This window comes from Falco peregrinus, chromosome 5 (genome assembly GCF_023634155.1).
Source record: "Falco peregrinus isolate bFalPer1 chromosome 5, bFalPer1.pri, whole genome shotgun sequence".
Classification (NCBI taxonomy): domain Eukaryota; kingdom Metazoa; phylum Chordata; class Aves; order Falconiformes; family Falconidae; genus Falco; species Falco peregrinus.
In genome coordinates, this window is record NC_073725.1 from 71,921,431 (window position 1) to 71,948,396 (window position 26,966).

General features: G+C 37.7%; 1 protein-coding gene across 2 annotated transcripts in view; it reads left to right on the top strand.

Annotated features, from left to right (window-relative positions):
- The window catches only part of LOC106112882 (uncharacterized), a 106,453-nt gene that overhangs the window by 39,147 nt on the left and 40,340 nt on the right, over nt 1-26,966 (top strand). For both annotated transcript variants that reach the window (XM_055805921.1, XM_027796432.2), the window contains 22 exons: nt 279-463; nt 1,256-1,438; nt 2,799-2,890; nt 3,063-3,232; nt 4,465-4,624; nt 5,708-5,787; nt 7,010-7,190; nt 8,401-8,556; nt 10,507-10,640; nt 11,619-11,777; nt 12,888-13,068; nt 14,912-15,123; nt 16,689-16,877; nt 17,749-17,888; nt 19,312-19,474; nt 19,586-19,672; nt 20,180-20,314; nt 20,693-20,812; nt 21,614-21,831; nt 23,614-23,807; nt 25,028-25,330; nt 26,143-26,372. In XM_055805921.1, coding sequence (XP_055661896.1) covers nt 279-463; nt 1,256-1,438; nt 2,799-2,890; nt 3,063-3,232; nt 4,465-4,624; nt 5,708-5,787; nt 7,010-7,190; nt 8,401-8,556; nt 10,507-10,640; nt 11,619-11,777; nt 12,888-13,068; nt 14,912-15,123; nt 16,689-16,877; nt 17,749-17,888; nt 19,312-19,474; nt 19,586-19,672; nt 20,180-20,314; nt 20,693-20,812; nt 21,614-21,831; nt 23,614-23,807; nt 25,028-25,330; nt 26,143-26,372 — 3,672 coding nt within the window. The remainder of the gene's footprint in view (nt 1-278; nt 464-1,255; nt 1,439-2,798; nt 2,891-3,062; nt 3,233-4,464; nt 4,625-5,707; nt 5,788-7,009; nt 7,191-8,400; nt 8,557-10,506; nt 10,641-11,618; nt 11,778-12,887; nt 13,069-14,911; nt 15,124-16,688; nt 16,878-17,748; nt 17,889-19,311; nt 19,475-19,585; nt 19,673-20,179; nt 20,315-20,692; nt 20,813-21,613; nt 21,832-23,613; nt 23,808-25,027; nt 25,331-26,142; nt 26,373-26,966) is intronic.

The window sequence follows — 26,966 nt, forward strand, 5'->3', positions numbered from 1 at the left end:
GGTTCTTAGCTCTTGCTTTTCCCGTTCAAACTGATCCATGCTTAAATGAAAAATAATTCTTTCTTCAACTGGGGTAGGACTAGTGTCTAACTCATGCCCTGGGCAGATGCATGCTTTGGGCTGCTTTCTACCTTATTTCCCAAATCAGCTCAATTAAAAACACTTTCACAGCAGACAAACGCAGTGGATAGTTACATCTGGAAAAAATCTTGGAGGCTGACTTTATTATGCAAAATAAAATTCTTTTTTGTTTGTTTGTTTGGGCTTTTACACCATAGGGGCAAGAGGTCCAGTTTAATAAAAGGATCAATTTGGCCACTGAAGAATTTCAGTTTCCAGCAATTTCAGGCTTTCCTGTTCAGCTGGCAGTCAATGCCTCAGCAGCAATTGACATAAAAATCAAAGGGAATGCAGATTTCAAACAGCAGTCCAATTTCTTTCTGAATGGATATATTAAGCCAAGGTAATAACAGCTGCAAATGTGTCACACATATTCCTGATGTCAAGTAACAGTTTCTGACATGAAAGTTTTGTGTGAATGTCTGTTGTAATCAGTTAGGAGATTCCTGAACAATTCAAGCAGTCATCAGCCTTACACTGCTGAATAGTTGCTTTGCTACAAGGACACCAGTGGTTTCTTATCCTGCCTGTCTGATTTTGACTTCTGTTGCTGTGCTTTTCCAGTACTGTTTTAAGCTGACTATTCCTCATTATCTCTAAATCAAATTCCTAAATGCTTGTATGCAGATGATTTTTTTAATGCTTTGCCTGTTATGAGGATGTCATTTTGGATTTTTCTCTGGGTCAGATATAGTTACAGGTTGTAGATCTACAAACCAATGGATGATTTAACCCGCTCTTTCATTACCAGGCTATTGTAGGTTTTTGTACGTACTGAATATATTTACTAAGCTACACTAAATGCTGTATAGACAGGGATACACTTACAGCATGATACTTAGTCCTAATCGCTTTTCCTTTCCTGATATTTCATGATGAAGTATGGATTCACCTCCCTTACTTAGATTTAGTTAAACTATACTATAATTCACATTAGAAAGTGTATGTCTGTGTACATACAATTTTTTTCCAATTATTTCCTGAAACAAAACTCATGGTTTTAATCCTAGAATATACTGTGTTATAGCATCAAACGCTATGTATTTATTGAAGAGGATGAGCAGCCTATGGTTTAAATTAAGTGCTTTAAAAAGAAAGTGCTTTTCATAGAATACGTATCTGAATCTTTCAACAGTGCATTTGTCCAGCTTTCTGTCCAGATGGGAACTGTGGGGGCTCTGGGACAAGCTGGCCTAAGCTGGTTAACAGGAATGAGAACATCTACTAGTCTTGATGGGGGTATCCAGGTGAAAAAAGGGCAAGAGCTCAAAGTTTTCTTGAACACTCCAGAAGAATCTATGGAGATAATTAATTTCAGGTAAGATTAAGAGAGAGAAGACATCTTCCTAAGATAGTAACCATGATAACTTTCTTGAATCAAAACTTAACTAGCAGACTTATTAATAGAGCAGAAATATATTTTGGCAGAAAACAAATTTTCAGTATGACTCATAGTCCAAATCTGTCATTCAGAAGAAAAGGGGAAATTACTCTGTGCAGTTTACATTGTTTACCATACATTCAAATCAAAGCTAATGATAAAAGTTTTAAATGAATTTTTTGATACTCCCCTCTTTTCCTACTGAATGTCATAGAAAACTTTTGTCGTCACTGGAACTTTAGTGTCCAAAGAATCTAGTTCAGGGTATTAAAGTGGTGGAGGAAAAGCTTAGCATTAATTCTACAGATGGTATTTAGCAAAACACTGGAGTAATTTGGAATACAGTACTGACAAGGTGTACTCATACCCTTTTAGTGAGTTCTTAGGTTCTTTAATGTTAGGTAAAAGTTACATTGTAAAATACTACCTCAACAACTGTTGGGTGTTATGCAGATTAGTTGTGTTAATGCAAACTAGGCTTTTTAGCTCATTGTTTTTTTCTGCTGGTTTTCTTTTTTCTTTGGATTTCTAAATTTGATAAAGTCCAAATAGAGGGCACATATTGTAAACGACATGTCAACTACATGTCTCTTAGACATGACAACAGATGAGTGAAATATTTACAGTATGTGGATTGTCGTTCTGTTGTATTTCTCTTGATTTGGGATGTTGCAGTACTATAGGATATGCAGTTCAGAAAAGAGCTAAAAGGCTCAGGACTTTGCATTTAAACCATCCATTCCCTTAGGACTCTTGGAAATTTACTGATTTAATTCTGTTTCTGTCAGCTAGAATGGATGACAGACCAGAGTGAAGGTTGGAGTAATTACAGACCTGTATGTTGTGCATTATTTGAACAAAAGACTGACTGTAAAGTCATTGCATTAACTCTCTTGCTCCCATCAAGTGCAGAGATCATGATTCTTGCACAAGCAGCTCAGTGAAGTTCTGGAACTTCAGACTGGAATGAAACTGATGCCCATACGTAGCCTAAGGGGCAGGGGAGTCTAGAAGCCAGGAAGGGAGTGGAGTTGCAATAAGCTGACCATTGCCCAGAACAGAGAAATCTGATACTGACTGTGAAGAACTGTAGAAGAATCTCAAGATAGTGACAGATTAAACATGGAAACCATGAATGAAAATTGGTGCTAATTAGTAGAAATGTAGTCTGACCTTAGCAGAACTTAATCTTTCTTGGTTTTACCATTTGGGAGAAGATGGCATATAACTGAGAATTTTGTTTAAATATTGCTGTAACCTTAGCATAATTGTTTTTAAGTTAAATTCTTGGTTGTAGCTCTAAACTTTACTTCACAATGGTGGATGAGACAGAAGATTTAGATGTTTTCCAAGACCACACAGAAACCAGATCTTGCACTGGGGAGGAAGGTGAGTCTAGCTATAATGCTTGTCTTAGAAATCTGATCATTCAATATCTATAACAGATCATTCTAATCAGTAGACATTTTGTCTATTAGTTCTGAAAGATCTTCAGTGCAATGTTCATTTTCATGTTTTCTTTGTTGTTCTAACTGAATGTTTGACTGTTGTCTTCCACCAGTGTCTGAGATTATTGGCTGGCAGCTGTGTTCTGAAATGTCATATCCTGACTCAGCCAATGGTTTGGTTTTCCCCCTTAATGGACCTTTGAGAGTGGCTGTCACATTAACTAAGCAAGACAGAGGCCTGCAGCAGTATGTTGTGGAAGCTGCATATACCTATATTCCTCAGGTACCATTATGGCATGCTTTAGTTTGGCTTCAGTTTTAGTTTATTATGCTGACGAAAGAATGGCAGTAAGTACCTCAGTACCATATATTCAACTTAACTGGTTTTCAAGGTCTACATTATTGTTATTTCCATGCCCATTATAGTGGGAAAATAATGATGAAACAAATGACTGATGCTGATAGCAGGTACATACTATTTCCATATACAAACCAGTGTACATGAATATCAAGTCATTTAGTTAGATAAGACTGATAGAGCTGGAAGTAGAGACCAGGATTTTTGGCTTGGTGCCAGTACTATACAACCTGGCCTCATTTTGATGACTTGTTTTCTTTGTGACAAAAAACCTCAATACCCAAATTGTTGATTTACATTAAACACCTTGTTTGAAAGTAGAAGTTAGGCCCCAGTGAACCCACTCCAGAAGGGTGTCGATTTTAATGTTTGTTTGGGCAAGCCCAGGGAAGGAATGGTTTTCAGCTTCCGTGGGACAGTAAGAATTTATGGCTTTGTCTAAAATGATAGTTTAGGTGCTTAACAGGGGCAGTGGCTAGAGTCTTAACTTCTGTCACAGCCCAAGTATGCTGCTGGACATGAGATAATTCTTTTTACTGGGAGACAATTCGGGCTTTGGCTGTATTCAAACATTGCTCAGTATCTCTACGATGGTGAGATAAAAGCAATAAGCAGAGTAACATCCCTTTTTCTGACTTTCTCAAACAAAAGCTGCAAAGGGAACAGGCATTTTCTTCTGCCAGAGTATCTGACATCTGTAGGCAGGGCAAGGCTGAAACTGTCAACTAAGGCACACACTGCAGGGTCATGGCACTGTGTTGTACCGTATCCCGCCGCTGACACCAGAGTGTAAGGGCTTAAGGCAGCCCTGCCAAAATCTAGTCACTTAGGCCTGAACTATAGAGCTTGAATTTGTAACTGGAGGTGTGGTCTGATTTTCCATAAATGTTGGCAGGATTCAGTGTGATTTCAGGAGAAGGTCAGTGTGCTGTGAAATTCGAGGTGTTCAGACAGTGTTTCCCAAGACAAACACTGGACAGGGAATGGAAAGTGCAGCCTTGGAAAAACAGAAATTGCTTGCTGAAAATCTTGAAAAGCAGATAGGTGAAAAATTACCGTAGTAGTGAAATTAGCTGTGATGATGTGATGTAACTCAGTGTGGTAGACTGTTTTGTAAATGCTGTGCCAATTGCAAATGTGGTTATCCTTTCTTTCAGGAGAATTCCTGGATCCCAGATGAAGCTGTCCTTCACTTCTTCATTGGGACTCCAAAGTCAGATTTGAAAAGGGATCTTGGTGTTGACATAAATTTTAGTGTACCACAGAAGAAATTCAGAATCCAGTTTATGCAACCTAAGAAAAAAATTGAGATTGATGGTAGGTTTTTCAACTACAAACCAGGTCATCAGTTAATGTCAGTTAGGAAAACTTAATCAGAATTAACAGAGAAATATATTTCAGTCAATAATCTAATGCTAAAACTACATTATTGTGTGATAGCCATTCAGTTTACTGCTTTAGGTAACACTCATTCCTGGTGGTTTTTGCATCTTTGTTAAGACTGTTATGCACAGTCAGAGGTTCAGTACCTGGTTCACAAACTCACATTAACGAGGAAAGCTGTTATCAGTATAGGTGATGTTAAGGCTAAGAAACACAGTGGAATGTTCTGTAATCTTTTAGGTATGCTAAACTGGCCTTACTGGTCCTAAATTTAAGTTTGCTATGATCTGTTAGTTATGATATGAAATTACTTGTTGCCAAGTCAGTTAAGTATTGACTATGATATTGCTGTGCATTATAATTTAAAAGTAACATTTCAATCACAGTGTACATAGAAAACAAAATCGGCTAACCCGCTGATGAAATAGAAACTGAGAGATACATGGTAATAATATAGACAAGGTATTTCAGCCTCTTTGACATGCTCGTCAAGTGACACTTTGTTTTGTTGTGAGGTATTCTACCCTATCATGTTTAGAATTTGTCCCTCCAGGTGTGGTGGTTTTGGTTGGTTTTTTGTTGTTTTTTTTTTTTTCCAATCCTGGTTATTTTCAAATGAATTGCCTGGAAGATTTACCTACACTGCGCAAATCTTTGTGTGCGCTGTGTTCTGAGCTCATGAAATGTCTCCACAGCACAACAAAGCTTACAAGTTTTAACATAGGCCTGAAGGAAGCGTTTAAATCACTTCCAGAACTAAGCTGGTTTGATGGAGACAGCTTCATTGTCTCTTGTCAATTAGTATTCTCAGAATGTCCTTTCAAAATGAGATGGGTATTCTGAGGACACTTCAGTGCCTTTGCAAACGCTATTTCCTTTGCTCTGGTATTTACTATGTTTTTTCTTTGTAAACAAACTGTTCACAACAATGGCAAACTATCGTTTGGGTACAGTTTTATGAAGCATCACTGAACAGTGTATATCAAGAAAAAGTAAACAATTTTGTTTTTCTCCAAGGGAGAATTGAGTTTTCTAAAAACTCACGAATTGGACACCTGGAGCTGATAGTAGATGACCAAGATGTGTATTATATTAAGGTATGTTTTCAGGTCATGACCTCTCATACTAGCATGAATACTTTAATAAAAGCACAGCAAAGAAAGGCAATAAAAAACTCACATACTGAAAAATAGTTTTGTGGGCAATTCATCAGAGAAATTACCAGTTCTCTTTATTAAATATTTTTGAGACAGACTCAGTGTTAAATTGCTGTGTTTTAAGAGCTTTTGAGACATGGCTTCTGCAAGTAATCTAAAGCAATTTTTTCACATTCAGATGTACTCAAAACCTTTGGTTGCTTCCAGTGTTAGGTCAGTAGAGAAGATCACATTGACTCCTGTGGGCTTTGACTTATTATCTGCATATTCAGTCATGCAGTTTTTCAGACCTGTGTTCTGACTGTGCATAAAGACTCTTGAGTAAGCCTAGGCTAATTTCTTCACTTTTGTGCACTCTATAGATGTAAGAATCAATGAGATACAGTTCTTTACATTGCAGAAATTGTTTTTGCATTTTTTTGAAGTCCTAGGGACTAAGCAAGAGAACGCCAATGTCTGAACTCTGAAATGAAAAAGCAAACAAAAATGCATGTAGGAGTTTATCACTGAAACCCTACTGACATTTTTGTTTATATTCCAGGACTTGAACAATTTTTTCATTATCCAGTTGATACCTATAGCAGGATGACATTTTATGTGGGCCTCCAAAGCCAGTTGGTTTTAAATACACAGCATTTTCCTACAGTGAGCACATTATTTAACAGATTATTTTTTTTCTAGAGTAATATTTAACAAAGACATTTTGGATGTTTCTCACAAACCCAAATGCTAATTAGTGTTGCAGATTGTTGCATTTGCATCTAGTCCAACCTAAATCTAGTTACCTCTGTGAGACTGCCAATATTTTGAGTAACACCATATTATTTTTTGGCCCAGGATTGTAATGTTCTTAGTGATTTCAGTCACTGCTGAAGCTAGCAAGATGTGAAGGAAATAGCATCTCACACCACTGTGATTTTTTTATAACTGGAAAAACAAATCTATCCTTCATCCCCATTATTTACTAACAGCAAGTTTTATGGTCAGCAGGGGTGAAAGGAAGCTTGTTGGGTGTATAGGAAAAAAATCTCATTTCTTCCTCCTTTCCTCTCATTTCTGAAATGCCCAAGTTTATAGTATTGTTTTCTCAAAACTTAATCAATTTGTACTGTTGAGTGGCTTGGGTTTTGGTTTTGGTTTTTCATTTGCTTGTTTATTCTAGGGTATGACAGATTTGCAGATGCTGAGTGGGGAGCAGAGATTCATGACCCAACTGGAGGTAAAGCTGATAAAGCAAAGCAGTCCTATCATTCTGTCAGGAAACATCACTAAACAGCTTGGCAAGAAGATAGCTTTTTCAGTATCCCTGAATAATTTATTGAAGGATGCTGCATTTCTTTCAGGTTAGAGGACAATAACTATTTGCCATGTAAAAGTTCTGGAGCCCTTATATATTAGGGTTGCCTGACTTTGGATACCTATTTCTAAAGTTCCTTTGAAATTACTAAGACGGCTTTTTAAAATTATTATCCTTGTTAAATTAGTACTAACATTTATTTCAGAATAATAGGGGTTATAAAATAAATTGGTTTTTAAGTCTGGTTTTAATTACTGTTGAAGAGAGTGGGAAAAATAAGATATAAAGAATCACTTAACAAAAAGATGCCAAAACAATAACAACTTTTAGAATATTTTCTGGCTTTCACTCTTGGTTGCACAAAACAGTGCAGAGACACACATATGTCACTAAGTGTCTCTTAAGACCCTTGTTCTAAAAATCCTGAAGTCTTTTTTTTTTTTTTTTTCCCCACAAATATGCTTTAGAGAAAGATAGAAAGTGTCAGAAAGAGGGCTTTATTATTTGTATAACATCAGTTCATTAAAACTGATGTTTAATGAACATCAGTTCATTAAAAGGTGAATTAATACAGTGGAATAAACCAGTAAGGTTAGACCTTAAGTCTAAGGCTCTTATGTTTTCCTTAATACCTTCTTACTGTAGTCTCCATGTGGTAAAGGCATTAAAATGTCACAGCATTATGCAATATTTTCAAATAAAAGTAAAATGTAATGAATGCAGAATGTCAGTTTGTTTTTTGGGAGGTCATCTTCTGGTGAAATTTTCATCCTTAGCTTTCATATGGATTGCCAGTGTTTGCATCTGAAAATGCTTCTGGTCGGATTTCAAACTCTTATCCCCTGAGAACTAGGCTGCACCAGTCCTGTTGCAAAGCCGCAGCCTTGCTTTGACTTAATGTAGAAGTAAATATCCACATGTTCATATTAGGTCTTAGGTAATTAAAAGATCAGTCTGTTAGAATTTATTTCCTTTTAGAATCAGCTTTGACTGGATTAATTTCACTAAACTGTAAGCAGTATCTGTGAAATGTGGTCTGCAGGCTGTATATGTAGTCATATACATATGAGAGAAAGAGACTGAACATTCAGCTTTTTTTTTTTTTTTTTTACTGCACAAGGAGTACATCATGGGATTCCTCAGTCAGATGGGATGAGACTGAATGCATTTGTGTGTTTCCCACTGTCGTATTCCATTTACTAGCTAAAGTAACTTCATGTTCTACCACTTTATAATCACTTCTACTCTTTTTGTAGCATTTCTGGAGAAAAAGGTTGATGATAAACTGAGACAATACTCATTGGAAGGGGAGACTTTCCTTCCAGGTGTTCTTGGAGTTCATGTCATTGGTCTTCTCCAGCAACGTGAAGGCTTGTGGTCTCATGGTTTGAGGATAAAGCATGGACTCCTAGGTACAGTAAAAAAGAGGGGAAGTAAAAACATTCTGTTGGTCTCATTTTTCAGCAAGCCAGTAACTTGTATGACTAGGACACTCTCTTAACAAGAAATATTTCAGTTGATTTTCAAACTGTGATCTGAGGCCTAGGACAAGTTTCTCTATTCACTTGGATAAACTTTACGCTTTGAGTCTGCATATAAAAAACAATTCGTTTTTTTAATGTGCTTTTCACAAGCATGTCCAACATTTAATTAAAAATCACTACTTCAGTGGGAATTGCTCCTAATTGGTGTTCTCAGATGTCTATGCAAAATGAATAGTTGCATACATACGCTTAAAAATATGGGGGACTGTTTCTAGGAAACAGTTGGCTGTGTTCTTGTGGCTGCGGTGTATGAACTGCATTCATTTTATTGGACAAAGCAGGAGAACATCATTATATCAGAGTATTGGATAATTCTAATAGCTAGTCCTGATAGCATTTTAGGGTGATTGTATATGTAAAGTATGTTGCACATTCAGAGAGTATGTAGCAATATCACTAGTGTGAAGTTCTCTTAGACCTGCAGAGGTATGACCCCATAATTTTGCTGAAAATGGCATGCTGATCAGAGTATTTTATACACACAAACAGAACATACCTGAACAATTAAAACAGTATTAGGTGATGCTGAACTATAGCTATGTAATTATGAAATTATATCAAAATACAACTTAAGTTCTAAGTATATAAACCCAGTTTGACGACTGTTCTGCCTGAAGTGGTCAGCAGGTGAATGCTTGTAGAAGTGCTGAATTTAAAAAAGAAAAAGAAAAAAGTAATCTTACTCATTGGTTGAAACTTCACATTCTTTATTTTAAGGTTTTTTCTCCGTGACCACAAGGGCTAGAAATTCGTTATTGCTTTTTGTTTAAGATGTAGCATCATGTAATATCGTGATGTTGGGTGCTGAGTGGTTACAGAAAACCATCAAATATTGTGAGAGCCCAAGAAAGCTGTGAAGGTTGATCATGATTAGTTTATAGTCCTTTTACTTAAAAGAAATTTTACCTAAGTAATAAACTTAGTGCCTGCTTTTATTTATTTATTGCTTCTGAAGAAAAAGTGAGTGAAAGAACACGGCAACATGGTAAACATCTACAGAGAGCCTTTGCTTTTCTTAAACAAAATTGGCCTAAATCATTTGATCATTTTCATTCCACTCTTAATACAAAGTAGCTGTTTCAAATTGTCTGAACTTAGAAACAAATTTTAATAATGTAAACAAAGCCCATGTAAAGCCTATAACATCATTGTTCCTAGGACTTTCATTTGTAGTACAGCTTGTGGGGTAAAAAAATTTGTAATGTCTAACTGATTTTTTCCAATGTTTTACAAGTTATTTTGTATATACAGAGTGTCTGTAGTTGGAAGTGCAAAGCTATTGATTGCTGTTAGGTTGGACTTACCTGAACTTACCTTCCTGCTACACGTGTCAGAAACAGTGTTTTGACAACAACATTGTAGTCTGTAAAATGTGTCTAGATCTAGAGCAGATAGAGAAGATAATTCTTGAGCTAAACGTCATGGTAATGCAGATATACCAGTATTGGTACCAATCTTCACAAACTTTGGTCAGTACTTTTAGGTTGCAGAACATACTGCTAGACCTTTTACATGAATTAAATATCTACTTGTCTTTTACTTTTTACTGGGGTAGTGCTTTTATTTAAATAGGTGTAAATCACTTACCTAGCAAATATGAACTCGCTGTTCTTAAATGCACGTTCATTAAATGTGTACTTTCCTTTGGATTCGTAGGATAAATCAACAGGTATATATCTGTAAAAATAGACAAATCTCACTTTTAATGTTTTTGAAAAATAGAAATCTTGAAGCCAATACTGGATTTATACTAATAACATTTTGAAAGTTCAGTTCTGATTTATTTGAATGGGTAACTTTGTGATTTAACTTGAACAGGAGAGGCAAAAAACCTTCATCACGAATGCAGTACGCGGCAAAAGATTAAAGTGGAGACAGGTGCACATGGCATGTACAAACTTGATATTGCACATGAATTTCACTGTATGCAGACTCCGACCTATAATCACAAGGTAGAAATACTGACCAAAGCACTTGTGTGCTTGTGAGCTGAGTACGTTTGTGTCACTTGCATACTGAGGGGCTTAGAGCAATGTCCAAGATACCATTTTTGGATCAGTCTTCTCATCTTGTTTCTCTTTGCTTTCTGTGTAGACAAAGATATCTTGTCAAGTTACTAATTTGTGCAGTCCATTACATCTGTAAGTGATGGAACTCTCCAGTGATGTCATTTTTAATGTCTTAATTCACAAAACTTCTGCAGAATGTTTCTTACAAAAATTTTTGTTATATATAAAAAATAGTATTAATAAGTATGTGATTTATCTTGTTCTATCCTTTTAACTAAAAGTCAGGAACTCTCTTTGCTTATTCATCAGAAGTTTTATGTCTGGAAGATAAGGCATTTTATAATGCTTTGTATTAATTTTCTGGTTCGGATTTGTATGCGTAGAAATTTCAGTGTGTGACCCTTTCATGCAGAAAAGCAGATCTGTTTAAAATTTCTTGCTTCAGAGGCAGCATGAAGGCAAAGGCTAATGTAAAGGCAAATCACCGTTAAAACTGGGTATTTGCTGCAGAACAGAGTTCTGGCTGAAAAATAAGCTTCTGAATTAAAGGAAAATTTCAGATTTGCTTTTGGTCTAAGTTGGACTGAAGCCAAGACGTGTTAGGATTTCCCATGAAGCAAGATCTTGCCAAGCTTTGCAGCTGCATGGTGAATCCATGTGAGGCAGTCCATCAGGAGTACTTGATTCCAGTAACCTTAGCTTTTGAGAAAAGTTGTTTGACTGGCACCACATAGACAAAAAGTTTTGGGCTTTTACACTGAATTTATATCTTTTGATGGAACATGATTTTTCTGTGGAAAATTGCTACCCTTTCTGCTTTAGTCTTGCTTGCTACTTGGGAATATTTCTACGGGCAGTTAACAGCAGTGAATAAAAGTGAAAGCGTGGTTTACAGGAAAAAAGTGGTTTTCTGTTCTTTAGGTTCATATGAAACATGAAGTGAGTGCGTCTTGGGTTTCCTCTCAGATGGAAGTGAACTATGGGAAACACTGGGATGAAATAAACAACAAGAAGAAACTGCTGATCAGCCAAACATTTAAGAACAGTTCCAGTTTGTCTCTGGTCAACTATTTCATGGAGGTAATCATGATTGTTGAAGAGGAAGACCTTCACTTCCAATATTTAACAGACAAACTAAGAAAAAATTTAGGATAAATTTATTTGTTAAGACTTTTCTTTCCTAACTGTGTTATGTATTAATAGTGTAAGTCAGATATTCAGACCTAATAAGTTTGAGTTAGGTAAGGTTTTAACCCAGGCACGTGTTGGTCACTGACATTTAAAATGAGCAAGAGAAAGCCAGTAGATGAATTTTTCAAATACTAAAAAATTTTGGGTGTATTGCGGTCTGAGTTTTTCACAGAGTTTGCACATATAAAATGATGGCAGAGATTTGTGAAGGTTGCTTTGCTCTCACATTGTGGAAGGAGGGTGCAGGTTATAACAACTCAGAATATTACTGCATTTAGGTGAAAGTTGGCATGGAATGCAGTAGCTGAACTAACATCAGACCCTTTTTTTTTTTATTATTATTATTTTTTTTAATAAATTGATTTCTACCCTGGATCAGTAAAAAGCTTTCCCTTGTAGTAAAGTATAACTAAAAGCCTTAGAGGCAGTTTATGCCTTCTTTTGAAGTACATTCTATGGGCTACAAAAGGAAAGAAAATAATTATTTGTATGGGCATACCCTGTTGTCTTTTGTTTTATTTGTAGAAAGTTCTTACAGAAGCTAAAGAAACAATTCCTATAGATTTTTGTGTTATTTCTTAGAAGTTTCAGATCTTCTGTTATTGTCTGAGAATAGGTAATAGTTTTCTGAGGTGGGTTGTTACTACTATATTTCCGTAGGGGAGTACCTGTAGGCATAGAATTTGCCTGTGGTCCCAGCACAGACTGACCTAGAGTTACAATCTTTTTTTTTTTAATCTTTTTCCCCCAGCAAACTAAATGGTTAAAAATTGGTGGAAATCTTCTGGTTTGAATCTCCAGTAGGTGTAACAAATGTATATTAGAGAAATTGAAGTCTGTAATTGGTCAGCATGCATGAAAAGCTCTAAAGTGAATGGCAGAAGTGCAGAGCAGAGGCACTACCTGTGACCTTCCTGCTACTGTGTGTGTGGAATTAGCCTAGATGAGCCTGAAGATAGGATCGTGTTTTTATTTAAATTTGCTTCACTTGTTTTCCAGTTTACCATGCAAGTCCTGGAAAAACAGGTGAATTATAGAACCCAGCTGCAGCACTCGCACAGCTCTCAGGTTTATTTGCAGAGCAGCACCAACTTTGAGGTGCAGTATAACAACCACGTGCCATTTGTGGCGGGACTGCAGTGGAAAGACGCATCCAGAAATGGCCTGAAGAAGTGGGAAGGTGAAGTACCACAAACCAATTCCAGCCTGTGCTTAGAAAAGCATGCCTTGAAAGTTGCTGCTGGTATTTTGTGAGGTGGTTTTGTGTGAGTGTAACAGGATCATAGAAATACTGGTTGGAAGAGACAAACCCTGAAGGTTATCTAGACCAGCCTCCTGCTCGAATCAGGACTGTTCCTAAAAATAGATTACATCTACTGGGGCTTTGTCTAGGCTGTTTTTGAAATCTCCAACTTCCCACAGCCTAGCAGGCTAGCCTCTCCCCCCAGTTTGTTAAGCTCTCAAAGTGCAATTTGTGGCCGTTGTCCCTTGTATTGTCTGCTTCTTTTGAAGGGTTTGTGTGTTCCTCATCTTTGCCATTTACTTTCAAGTTAGCTATAGGCAGCTATTAAATTCCCCTGGTCCTTTGCCAGACTTAACAAGCCTGGCTCCCTTTCTTCTTGTCACAGGTCTAGGCCCTTTATCATCATAGCAGCCCCTGCTGTAGCCTTTCTGGTTTCTCACCACCCACCTTGATCTGGGTGCTTCAGCACCAGATCCAGTGTTGCAGGCATAACCTCTCCTGTGCTGTGCAGGGTGGGATAGCTGTCTGATGCCATGCTTCTAATGCAGACCAGTAACGTCCTGTTAGCTTTTGACTGAGATAACTGACCAAGTAGTGAACCATGTTTTAAAAAAATCCTTTGCTCTAGAAAGCGATGAAGTTAGTTTTAAGAGCCTTAGAAAATGGGACACTGAGCAGAATGCTGATAGTGTATTTTAAGCTATAAATTAAACACCTGTGTATATGTATGGATATTTTTTTCAAAATCACATTTATCTTAGACATTTTACTTCATGAAGTACAGCAGGGGGCAGGCCTTTATAATAAGAAGAAGCTGTATTTTACATTTTTAGAATTCTTTCCCAAATAGGGGTTAAGTTACAAGTTGTGTGCCAAAAATCAGTTTTCTGCCGTTTGGTTCTGAAGATGGATTGAATGCCACTACTATTTATGCTTCAGTGGATAAAGCTGTATAAATCAGGGCAATGACTGGCTGAATGCGTACTGAATTTGCTTTTGAGACTTATTTTTTTCAAATCTAGTACACACCATATGTGTGAAAACTTGGATCCTTATTAATGCAAAACAACTAGCTTAATACAGTGGTCTGAATTACTGGATGGTTTTTCTGCTTGTTAAGGTGAAACAAACTAAAGTTAGATTAATTCTGAAGTTTTAAAAATTTGGAGATTACTTTGTGAGTGTCTGTCATAAAATAGTCGTGAGTTACTGAACTGTATCACAAGTGAATGATATGATTTGATAAATAACCAGCAAAATTTCAAGTCTGCTAGTGAAATTTCTGCAGCTTGTCAGATATAAACATTCTGGGCTGTCTATAAACTAGTTCCCAGAACAACCTACAAATCTTGTTCAAAATGTTTGTGTTGCAGAGTTAAATTTCTGTGTTGGCATCTGTCAGAACAGCTTTGATTTAGGCCATTATTGTAATTATGTGAATAATGGTTACAGACTTACAGTTCAGGTAAAGATCTCACGTTTTGTTGCAGATCATGCAATAGAACCCTTTCCTGGTGCCATCTGGGTACTGGACTTCATAAATTTCCATTTATTAGCAAACCTCCCTATGTGTTAAACTGTGTGGTATGTTATGCTAGTGAAGGAAATTAATTTCATTATATACCATCCAGGGATTTTGGCAATTGGAAGAGAATAGGTTGATAGTAGCATTTTAGCCTCATTCCAAAACTCCAGCACCTTACGAGCTTTGTTGCAGAGTTAAAATCTACGTAGCTTGAAATTTCATATTTCTGCCAGCTTTAATATATGTGCTTTTCAGGTCAATTAAATATAGACACCCCATGGCTATATCTGTATGCAGCTCACAAATTACATCAGTCTCAGCGTTCTGCTTATTTATTGACTGTGGAGCTGACAACTGGAAAAGCTTTCTCCATTAAGAATCTTATAGTGGAACTAGTCTATAAAGATCAAGTCAATGAAAAGGAAGGGAAAGTCCACATTTACACACCAGCTACCACATACCTGCAGGTTAGTAACATGGTGCTTCCTATAGCATTCAGCTTTGATCATAGAGCTTTGTGGTAGACACCCAACAGAACTGTCATCTTACTGAAATAACGCTTGTACAGCAGGCTGTGTGAAGTAGCTTGTTTAAGAAACTCATGCACTGTGTGCCATCTTAGAGTATCTTGAAATGCTTATGTTCATTTGTTTTCTGTGCTTGAATGATGAGCTTGCTATTTTTTCTCTGGGGCAGCCAAATCAGCACAGCCAGGGTGTCTTCATTAGCTTTGAAAAAATGTTAGGGCCACCACCTTTCTTCCCCTTTGGAAGAGGAGTCCATTGCTCCCTGCACAAAGCCCAAATACTTGGTGGCAGATTCTGCCTAGGAGCATACAAATAATAATTACTATTTGAAAGAACAATAGTCAAACTTCTAAATAGGAGCCCAGTGATTACAGCATTCACCTAAATTTGAGGCATTAGATTTAAAGGCATTCTCTGCCTGAGAAGAATGTAACCTGCCTCTTCCTGGAGAGTGTCCTGTTCAATAGGCTGTCCTGTAGTTCATGGCACTTGCTGCCTTTTGATATGTCGTACTGTTGCTAAAAATCCTCCATGAGCATTTGGAGCTCAATTAATATTAGAGTTCTGATCATGCAGAACACCTTTGCCACTGAGGTGTTTTTGCTGCTTATCCCACTGTACCTCTACAAAATGAATAAGTATCTCTACAGGTAGTTCTGCAATGTGATCAGATTCAGTAGGAAAAATGGTAAGCCTGTTGCAGGCTAGAGTACTGGATAGTTCAGTGGTTAGGAATAATCCTGAGAAGTAAAACTTTCTTTTTTTTGTTGTGACTTAGAGGATGACTCCAGTCTCCCACAAACCTGTGAGAGAACCTTCAATAACAGGTTCTCCACGTGTAGTCTGTCTTTTCTGTTGGAATTCTTTCACTTTCTACGAAATGATTAAATATCCATCGGGTGGAATCAGTATGCCCCGAATTTATGGATTCTAAGCTTCCTCCTGATTTATTTTTAGACTGTACTATGCAAGAGGGGTTTAGAACTGATGTTATCACAGCTGCTGTGCATTAAGCAATATGATAAACCTCTGCCACTGTGCAAAGTTTAGATTCCTCTTGGAGAAGCCTGATTTCTTATCTGCCTCTGTATGAAGGAGATGAGTGCCTGGAATTTTTGCCTTTCTTTCAGAATCCACTGCAGTTGTCTAAATCTTTAACCAAGCTTTATGTTTAAGGTGTCCCTATTCTGAACTGCAGCTTTCCCTTGTTAGATTACTGCTGGCTGAGGCACAGTGTGGAGGACTGTCAGAAACATTCTTGAATGAGAAAAAATGTTCATTGACTACATTCTTTTCAACTGTTTAGCTTTTTCTCTCTCCCTTGCTCATTATGGCAATTCAGAATATTTTGATAGTAGTAAAGCTGGCACACTAATTCTAATAGTTCTTGTAATGATCATCTCCAAGAAAATGTTTTCTTTTCACCTCTGTGCTGTGCTGCTGGCACAGTAGGATTCTGTCTGTCCTAACTCAGCCAGACTAATGTGTTCACCTTTGTTTTTCAGGCATCCACATTTAATCATCTTGGCAGGAATGTTCTGCATAGCTATAGTGAAATGATATCTCTGTGGAATCAGCTTGTGAAGAATGAGGTTCATTTGGAGAATAATGAACGAGACAAATTTCTCTGCTTTAAGATAAAGAGTACAAAACAGGAATTTAACTTCACAGCCAGCTATCAGAATCTGCCAATGGTAAGAAAGAATTTCTGTGACTCAGCACTGTGTTTTTCAGGTCTGCCACCTTCCTGAGAGATGTTACTGCTAGTGTTGAAACTTAAACACCTCTACTGCTACTTCTATTTCTGTCTGTTTTGACAATCTGCGATATAAAACTAGGTTCAAAAATAAAATAAAAACTTGTGTGGTGTAGTTCTCACGTATTTGGGAGGCCGACTACAGACAGGAAGTCAGAGAGGAGAGGACAAAGAGAGACTACATGGCTAGAAAGAGAGCTGTAGATGGGATTACTTACATTCAGATGCAAATGTCTGGCAGATGTGGAAGATTCTACTGTCTTGGAGAACCAAAATATCTTGCCTGCTACTGAGTGTAGTAATACGCTGGGTTTATATGCTATTTTAGCCTCTGCGTCCCTTCCAATCGTAAAGTCATTTTTGCTTGCTTTGATGTCTCCAGCACAGGAAAGGTAATCAGCAGTTTGTCCTCCGAAGAGACACTTGAATCAGTAATTTTGGTCAGTTCCTTGCAGGATGTCTTAAACCAAAAAGTGTTTTTCTCGTAATAGCATTCCATGGTTTGAAATCCAATCAGGTTTTTTATGTAAATGTACTGGTACCAAAGCTAAACCTACTGCAAATAGATTACACTCAAGTGATACATTGTAGGGCATTTGTCTTCTGCTGAAGTTGGCTTTCTACTAATGTCACTTCTAATCTATGGAAATCAGGATTAAAAGTGAAGTAAAAAGGGGCTGATCTGTGAAATGACAGCCTCACTGCAATCTGTTGAAGCATGTGGTTTCTATATTGACATTCCTGAATATGAATGCAGTAAATCTGATGAAATTGTTCTTTCCTCTTCTGGTCTCATGATTTGAGTACAGCCCAAGAAGACAAACTTTTCTGTGAAGACTGTATGGAGAGATTATAAAAGTCTGCCTGTCATGCTGCATTTTGAAGGTCAGATAGAAGAGCTGAAGAAGGAGAAGATGATCTATCAAAAACGTGGAACCCTCCATTTCAGGTTCAGTGGTCATATTATTTCTGTCTCTTAAGAATGTTTTGGCCTAAATGTAATGGGCGTCTTGATGCTCTTGGGAAACGTTCTAGGCTTTACAACGTGGAAGAGCTGCATGCGCAAAGCCTGTACTTCCTCCCATCTGGCTCTCTGGACTGGCTGAAGCACACCAACTTCATTGGCTGGTTATTTGCATCCATGAGCTTTTCTTTTCTTTATTGAAATGACAGTGAACAAAGTTGTCAAAGGCAACAGGCCACGTGTGCTGTGGCAACATTTTTGTTGGCAATTCTATTGGCCGTACAGCCTCCTTTCATGAAAACAGCAGGATTTATGGTATGTCCAAATTTGGAAGTGGTGAGAAGTTCCAAAATGCAGATATAATCCTCTGTGCCAGCCAGATGCCTTTTTTCTAGTCCTTAGGAATAATACAGCTACTCTAAAGCCAAAGGTATCCCTCTTAAAACACATAACAAATAGTCTTGTTTAGATTTTTGAACGTGTTTCCATTTCCTGATGAGAATGAGTGTGCTCCTTCCAGAGACTGGCTGTCTCTGAAATGTCCCTCTTCATTACCCGTTAGCAAAACACAGCTTGAAGGCCTTGGTAAAAATGTATACTCAGACTTGAGCCATCTGGATCATCTCTGGGGACATCTCAGCTTTCTTAAGGCGTAGTAGGGTCAATAGGAGTGCACAGTCTCCCTTGGGAGCCACTGTACATCTTGGAGATCGCTGAAAAACCGGGAGATGCCTTATCAGTAATGGAAAAAAATGCATAAATGAATAACAAAGAGCTGTACCAGATACTCTTAACATGTATAAAGGCAGTCCAGTGTCTGCTTATAGAAGTTAATGCATTTTTCCAAGACATCCAACTATGTAAATGTACAGAAATATTTAATAAAATCCATAACACATTACACTGAAGTAGTAAACTACTATGAGGAATATGTAGTGCCTGAACATCTGTTGCACAGGATTCTTGGCAAGCAGATATTCTTACATTGTTTCTACAGAAAGCATAAAATATGGGTGAGATTTTGAAAGCTGCCGTCATAAGTTTTTGGACTGTGTCCCTATTTGAAATGAAGTCTTGGCCGTGCAGGTATATAAAGTGTACATACTGGTTATGCATGTCAGAATTTTAGAGCATCACCCTCTCCCATGCTTTTCCAAGCCTTTCCTGAATCCTTGATGGAAACTCTTTATCAGAAATTCTGGTAAATCTGTGTAGTTTGTATGAAGTTGTAATTACACTCTAGTGTAATTTCTTAGAGCTCCTGGTCGTATGTGTTTTGCTTCTGTACCTGACACTGATGGTATCTGCAACTGAAAATTTTGGAATTCAGACTGAACTTAGCATGATTTCATTTTGTAGTTGTCTATTAAGATCTTTTACACTTTTCTTATTCCTTGTTTTGTTCCAGGCATCCTTTTAAAGTGCCTATTCTGCAGAGCTTCCTTCTGTGGGAGACATTTACTGTTGACAAAAAGCAAAAGCACTATTGCATGGAAACAAAAGTTTTGATAAATGGGGTGGAGGAAACAGTTCAAACTCTTACACTTGGTTACCAACCTGAAAACCCCTATGTGAGTTATGTAAGAATTACCTGTAATCTGACATACCCAAAAAGCCAACAAATGAGTGATTTACTGTATATCTCTTACGTTCCTTGCATTTTCTCTCAAACTTTTTTTTAGATTTGTGCTGGCTTAACTCATCCTTATAACTACAGCTTGTTCCCCAAAGATGTTGAAATATGCATTTTAACTCACAGTCACCAAAATGTGAGTGTATTTTCCATTAAGTTCATTTAGAATGAGAGGTTAATTACCTGCTTATTTACAGTTTATTGTCTTTTCAGACCTAATTTGCTATAGGTATGTAGTTACCATGTAAATGCTGCAACCAGAAATTCAGAGGACAGTGATGTGGTTGGTGCTTCCCTAATACATCGTTTTATATAGTAATATATTACAATAATGTGTCTAGTAATATAATAATATTAATATAACATTTAAAAATATTGTTACCTTTTAATATTATTAATAACAACAAGTACTGGGAAGGAATGGATTCAGGGTTCTCATCTTTATCTAGGTGTATCTATTCATCTTTCTTACCAAATGCAGTTAGTGTTTTCCTTTTGAGCTTTGTGCATTTTTCATTCTGAGCCACAATGTAATAGCTCACAAGTCATTCATTTTTCATAATGTGTAGGGATGATTTATCTCATCTTTCATAATATACAGGGTTAATAATGCTATCCACTTATTCACATTCTTAACACATAGGTGAAGCATGAACTTGAGACTACCTTGAAGGTCAATAAGGAAGATGTTCTCAGCTTTCTAGGGAGATACCAGGACAAATCCAGTCAGGCAGATTTTAGACATCTTTTACACATTGATGTGGCACATTCATTCCAGGTATTGGTGGTTTTTATTTATGGTGTTTTATTTTTTTATGTCTTGGTGGCTGTTTTGCTGCACTGTCTTTAGAATTATAATTGGTTTGTGCTTGTAAACTTTCTAGTTGAATAAAGTCCTGGCCGTGACAAAGACCACAAGTATCTCAGCAGATCAAATCATAATTTGTATCAATATTGTCTTGTAAGAAACACACTGACCTTTTGTTTTCATACTGGGTTTACTGCATTTGATTTTTTTTTTTTCAGTGTCTTTGGGTAAAACTGGTAAAATTTTATATACACATTTGCTTATATGCATCCTTCACTTCACGCTAGAAGTTCAGACATCAAATCACGTGAGGCAGTGATTATGTTTACATTTTACTCTGTCAAATAGCTTGAGTTTCCACAAGCAATGGGCCTAAGTGGAGAGCTGTTTTCCAGGCAGACTAAACTGGAAGACTTTGACTATGGTGTGAGTGTAAAAGCCATCATCAACAAGAACGTGTCTTCACAGGTCAGTTCCCTGATTATTACAGTCTTGTTGTTTGAACTTGTGGCTTTTGCAGTTCAGACACTCAGACCTGTGTTGAGTCTCTTGCTTGTTGCATGCATTAGGAATACATGTCACCCTGGGAGCTGTTTATCTTTGTACTAAAAATTGCTTTGCAACTACTTTCAAGTATGGGAGCACAAATGTATTTATGTGTTTATAGTACAAAGTTCATCAACTCATATGGAATTCGATGAGTGGAGTGGAGAGGTGTAAATTTTTAGGAAAACAGGTAACTTTTCATGATTAGAGTTTGTTCTGGCTATATGGCTACATGGTTGGAATAGGTGGCTTGTGTTTTTGGCTGAAATTCAGAAAACTGACAGTCGAATTGTACTTCAAATTCAACATAGTTCGTAACTTTTTGTTGAAAGCTCTAGCATGGTAAAAGGCTTATATGCAAAATCAGGTGTCATCTAGCTTTTATTACCAATTCAAAATGTTCTTTCTCTAGGATTAATTTTATCTTGTGGGGTGAGTTCAGATAAAGATAGGGAGCTCACTTACCCATTACTTTCATGGACAAAATAGATCTCAACTTGGGAAAAATTAATTTAATTTCTTGTCAAATAAAAATAGTTAGATGGTGAGAAACAAAGACAAAACCTAAAAACACCTCTTGCCCTCTGCACATGCCCCCCCTACCCCCCGTTTCCCAGATCCAACTTGTTTTCTCTGCAGCCTTATTCCTCAAGCTTGTATTTCAGTATTCTGTATTATGATTTGAGATCCTTAATGTCCTGTTCCTCTTTTTTCTATACATAGATCCAGGCAGTGTTGAAGAGTTACAGTGAGAGCAATTTCAATGGCTCACTCTACCTTCATTCCAATGGAAGGGACATGCTCTTGCTGGAGGTTGATATGAACAATGAAAACAGAAAGAATGCCAGAGTTGTTGAATTGAGGGCTTTCCTCCATCAGACAATCCTGACAAAGCCAGAGTCAATACAGTTCCAGCTCATGGGCAAAATATTTCTGACAAGGTAGAGAAATCAGAATCTCGGTTAACAGAGGAGCTGAAGAGTGTTCTGTGATATGTATTTAAATGTAACTTACTTTCATATAGCTGCAGCAGAAGCCACTGAGCCAATGCCATTTCATGCATTATCCCTCTTACTGAAATACTTTTGGTCTTTATGTTTCATAAATTGGTATAATTATGTTAATGAGTTCTAGGTGCTTCCCTAGGACTTTGTATAGAGATAACTTGAATGAACAGGTGGTACTGTTATTTTGGTTTTAGATAAGCAGCCGTTTTTTCCACCCATCGTTTGTCCTCTCAGAAGTAAGGAACTAATATTTGCAAGCTATGCCAGTGGGAAAAGGACACTTCCTAGTGTTTTGCATAAAGTTTTAAGTCTTGTGGAAAGCTCTGAGATAGCATAGAAACTTGGCCCTCCCAGGTTTCAGCTGTCTTCCAGCTGATTTTTCAAATTTCACAAATACAAGTGTGTGCAGCGAAGGTGTTGATGTTTTTGTAGAGGTCCAGTGTTTAGTGGTTTTAAGAGTTGGATAGGATAAGGAGAATGAGGAGACAGTTAAAGAAATCAGAAGTTACTACAATTTAATTGAAGCCATTATATTTACTAGTAAAAGAAAAAATAAGATAAAAGATCCAAGAAAGATATTTAATGTGCTTCTGCAGCTTACTGCAGTCTGGGCTTCCAGTAATACATACATTTGTTTCAATACCAGGATAGGCTGTAGCAGAGCAATTTATGGCAGCTCACTTCACAGGAAGTAACAGAACACTTAAAATTTCTGGAATGACAATTTATTTGGGATTTATTTTACAGAGAGGATAGAGAGAAAAATAAAAGGTTGACTATTTCTGGGAAACTGCTAAAAAGACGCAGTCTGCACAGGCTTCAGTCGCTGACTTTAATGAAATGAATCTTACTTCCCTGAATTACGTAGTTTGGCTCTTCCCATCAAGTGAATTTTCACTAAGTTTTTGCTCTTCATCAGTCTTTCAAGAGAGTTCCAGTTTCTAGAAGAGATGTCTAACAATATGAAAATATGATTGCCCCACTTTTAGGCATTTTGCGTGGTATACTTGAGTCTAGAAAGTCAGACATTTCAGTGGACAGTTTGTTGAAGGCAATGTGAAAATTGTGTCTCAGTCTTCTACTTGAAACACTGCAAACTGGGTTTCTTGTTGCTCCAGCAGTTTTCCCTAAAAAGCTGTGCTGTGTTTCTCCGACACTGTTCAGATCAGGGCCAAGATACAAGGAACTAACTGTTAGTTTATGTACCAGACTCAAATGGTGGTGGCATTTAAAATTATTGTTTAATTTAATTGTATTTAATTTATTAAATTTAATTTATTCTCAATGCTGCTTTGAAGTCAGCACTGAAGAGAGATTTTGTATTGTGACAGAGAGGAGTTCATTTCCAATTCTGCCTAACTCATCCAACTCTATAATTTTCATTTATTAGGGATCATAACAAAAACATCCAAGAAATTTAAAGAACAGTCTGCCGGTATGTGAGGCTTTACTGAATAGTGTTACTGAGTAGTTTTATAAACATCTGGTGGATAGCATGTAGTTACTGCAAGGCATCTGATTCCCTGATTCACAGCACTGGCACAAGTGCCCAGGAAGTCTGTGGAGTCTCCATACTTGGAGGTACTCCAAACCTGACCACATGTGCTCCAGAGCACCCTGCTTTCATTGATTCTGCTTTGAGTGAGAGGAGGGCTGTCTTGACAACCATGAATAATAATAAGATCTTACTAGCAATTTTTATCTCTGTCTTTTTAGACTTTTAATATCTTCTGAGATGAAACTTAATGAAAATAGGCTTCACGTGGATTTCATGGGAGCCAGGGAGCAGAAAGTTGGTTTTGTTTTGTCCCTAAATGGAAGAGTTCAACACACATTTGCTGAATTAAAGGCCATACCTCATCTTCTTTCTCTGAATGGGTTACTGAAGTTCAAAAACAACGTTCATGATGGTACTTTTTTACTTTGTGTTTTTCGGCTAAGTCTGCAGCTATCTAAGGAAGCTTCTTAATTTTAATGTATTCCTTGCTGAATTGCATACCACATTCAGCTCTGGGCCCCCAGCATAACAAGGACATGGACCTGTTGGAGCGAGTCCAGAGGAGGACCACGAAGATGGCTGGAGCACCTCACCTGTGAAGACAGGCTGGGAGAGTTGGGGTGGTTCAGCCTGGAGAGGAGAAGGCTCCAGGAACACCTCATAGCCGCCTTCCAGTACCTCAAGGGGCCAAGAAGAAAGCTGGAGAGGGGCTTTTTACAAGGGCGTGTAGAGAAAGGTCAAAAGGGGGAATGGCCTCAAACTGAAAGAGGGTTGATTGAGATGAGATATTGGGAAGAAATTCTTCCCTGTGAGGGTGCTGAGGCGCCGGCACAGGCTGCCCAGAGCAGCTGTGGGTGCCCCATCCCCGGCATGTCCAAGGCCAGGCTGGACGGGGCTCGGAGCCGCCTGGGCTGGTGGGAGGTGTCCCTGCCCGTGGCAGGGGGCTGGGACTGGGCAATCTTTAAGGTCCCTTCTAACCCAAACTGTTGTATGGTTCTGTGATTCTATATAATGCGTAAGAGCATATTTAGCATGCAAACAGAACCGTTGGTCAGTGGGTTGAAACTACTTTTTAGTGAATAGTTTGATAATTTTCTTATTTTAATTGATTGAAGGAAATAGTGGGTAGTGTCTTTCCTATGCAGGTCTTCTGAAATCTGTGTGGTGGGCTGACTTGAGGCCCTTACTCTTCTGAATGGCTCCATGGGTAAAGCAGGTCACTGCAGAGCTCCAGAGGGATCGTTTGGTCTGGATTTACACAAGTAATAAGTCATAGTCCCTCTGTAAATTTTCCTTCAGAAGGCAGTGCAGTGTACTCCATGGCCTAAAGGCACTCGCAGCTTGGGGAATAAAAACAAACAGCTGCCATAAATACTGTTATGTAATTTGTTTTAAACACAGATGCTTCTACTAGTAGAGAAACTCTCTAAACATAGACACTTCTACTAGTAGAGAAACACCCTCTTAACAGTAAACTGATCTGCTCTCTTGATTAGGCTAAATTGCCTATTATAATGGAAATTCTTTTACTTCCTCCTGTTACTAATGGTCAGATTATATGTTGCTTATGAAATTCTGGTTATTTCTGTCCCAAAGGACTCTCTCCACCATAATAATTTCTGCCTGTTACAGGTAACGTCAATGTGATGGTCAACAAAGCACTGTATGGACTCCATCTCAGGAACAGACATGTGTTTGGGAATACCACCGTACACAGTATCACTTTTGCTATGTTTCAGAATGGCAGTCAGGCAATACCAATGGAGGCAAGACTGAAAGGACACCTGGAGCTGAGTAAAGAGATGAAAAGGGGGCTAGCTAGCTTCCAGGTGGATGAGAAAACCCTTTCTGTAGATTTTTCCAGTATCATGAGTCATGGGCACAGCAGAGTCAGTGGAACTTTCACACATAATATCAGCTTTTTTAAAAATGCAGGTATGAAGAAAACGAACTTGATGGTGTGGGGTAACAGAGTGTCAGGGTGAATTTATCTAATTGAGTGCAGTCCAGTGGAAACATGTGAGTTGCATTTGCTCACACCAAAACAAAATGTGATCCAGTCTTAGCAACGTTCTTTTTAATATCATTAAGAAAATACAGTTAAATATATACAGAACTATTTAAAAACTCTTTGAACTACGTCAGAGTAAATAATTTCTTTCTTGTACATCTGTGTTCCTGCATGCTGATCGGTTCCTCTAGGCCTGTTTTTATGCCTGTTTTGATTTAGGCCAGAACTGAAACATTGAAAGCTATTGAATAAATCACACTGAAGGCTGAAATATGCCAGGTGTTCTTTCCCAAGCAAACCCAAGGGTTTTCATGAACTGAAGTTGTCAATAATTTTGAATGGGTAAATTGCCTTTGTCCTTTTGGACTGTAGAAATCTGTTTTGAAACTTTCTAACAACAGACTACTGGAGTTGGGCACAATACCCATTGATAGATATCCTCTATTAAGAAAAGAAAAATTCTTGACTTCCAAAGTGCATGCCACGTTTTAATTTAACAATCCTTTTTAAACACGATTTTCATATGGTAGTTAATGTCCTTTCTTACTATAAATACCAGTAAGTGCAGCGGACTGGATAATTGCACTTTTTTTAAAAAAAAGTCTGTCTTTTCTTAATAAAAAATATTTTTTTATATAAAAAGAAGGCTTTTCTTAATCTGTAGTACATCTTCTCTATGTTTTACAATGACAACCCAGAAGAATTGTGTTCATCTTGCTTCCTTCTCTATCAATAGGATTGCCCTTGGATGGCGTTTTTACTGCCGTGTGTGACCATGGCACAAGAAATGACACCATTACTATAGCCCTACAGAGTGGCAGTGAAAGGATTACTGCTGTGTTTGGAGGTCACAGACTGTCCACAGAGCCTCCTAAATCCCAGCTATCTGGGAGTTTAAAGCACAACATCTCAAAGATAAAGAAACATGGGATCCCTTTTATTGTGGAGGTTACTGGCTATTACGAGGTAAGAAAAGTTCTCCCTGTGATAATTTCATTTCTGGCAGAACCATTTCTAATAACTGTACGTTGTTCCTGTGCACTTTATTCCAAAAAGCCATCATTAGCCACAGGAGTGTCACAACCCATGTTGCCTGGTACAGTGTTGCTTGGCCACTCTATCTGCATTTCTGCTATAGATCTGTGAGCAACATATAGCTCTTCTGCATTTCAAAGTATCCTTCCAGAAGAAAAGGGTTCAAATACTTCACTTGTTCTAACATATGCTGGAAGGCTGAAGTCATTAACATACTAACATTTGTGGTGGGTTCAGCCACTGTGGTACAGTGAGACACACAGGTGTGCAGAGGAAGAATTCTATACCATTCCCCTTGCCTTGCGTACTAATAGTTTCACTACTTTAACTGTGTATGCCTTAGGACTCAAATCCTGCAGGGTACTCAATGCTTTCAACATGTTCTTGGAGCTAGAAGGAACTATTGATACACAGCATTCAGAAGGTCTAGCATAACAGGAAAATCTCTGTTAGAAATGAAGCCACTGCTAGGAGTATGCACTTCTGTTTTACCAGTGCTGCTGCCCTGACACAGGCTCTGACATT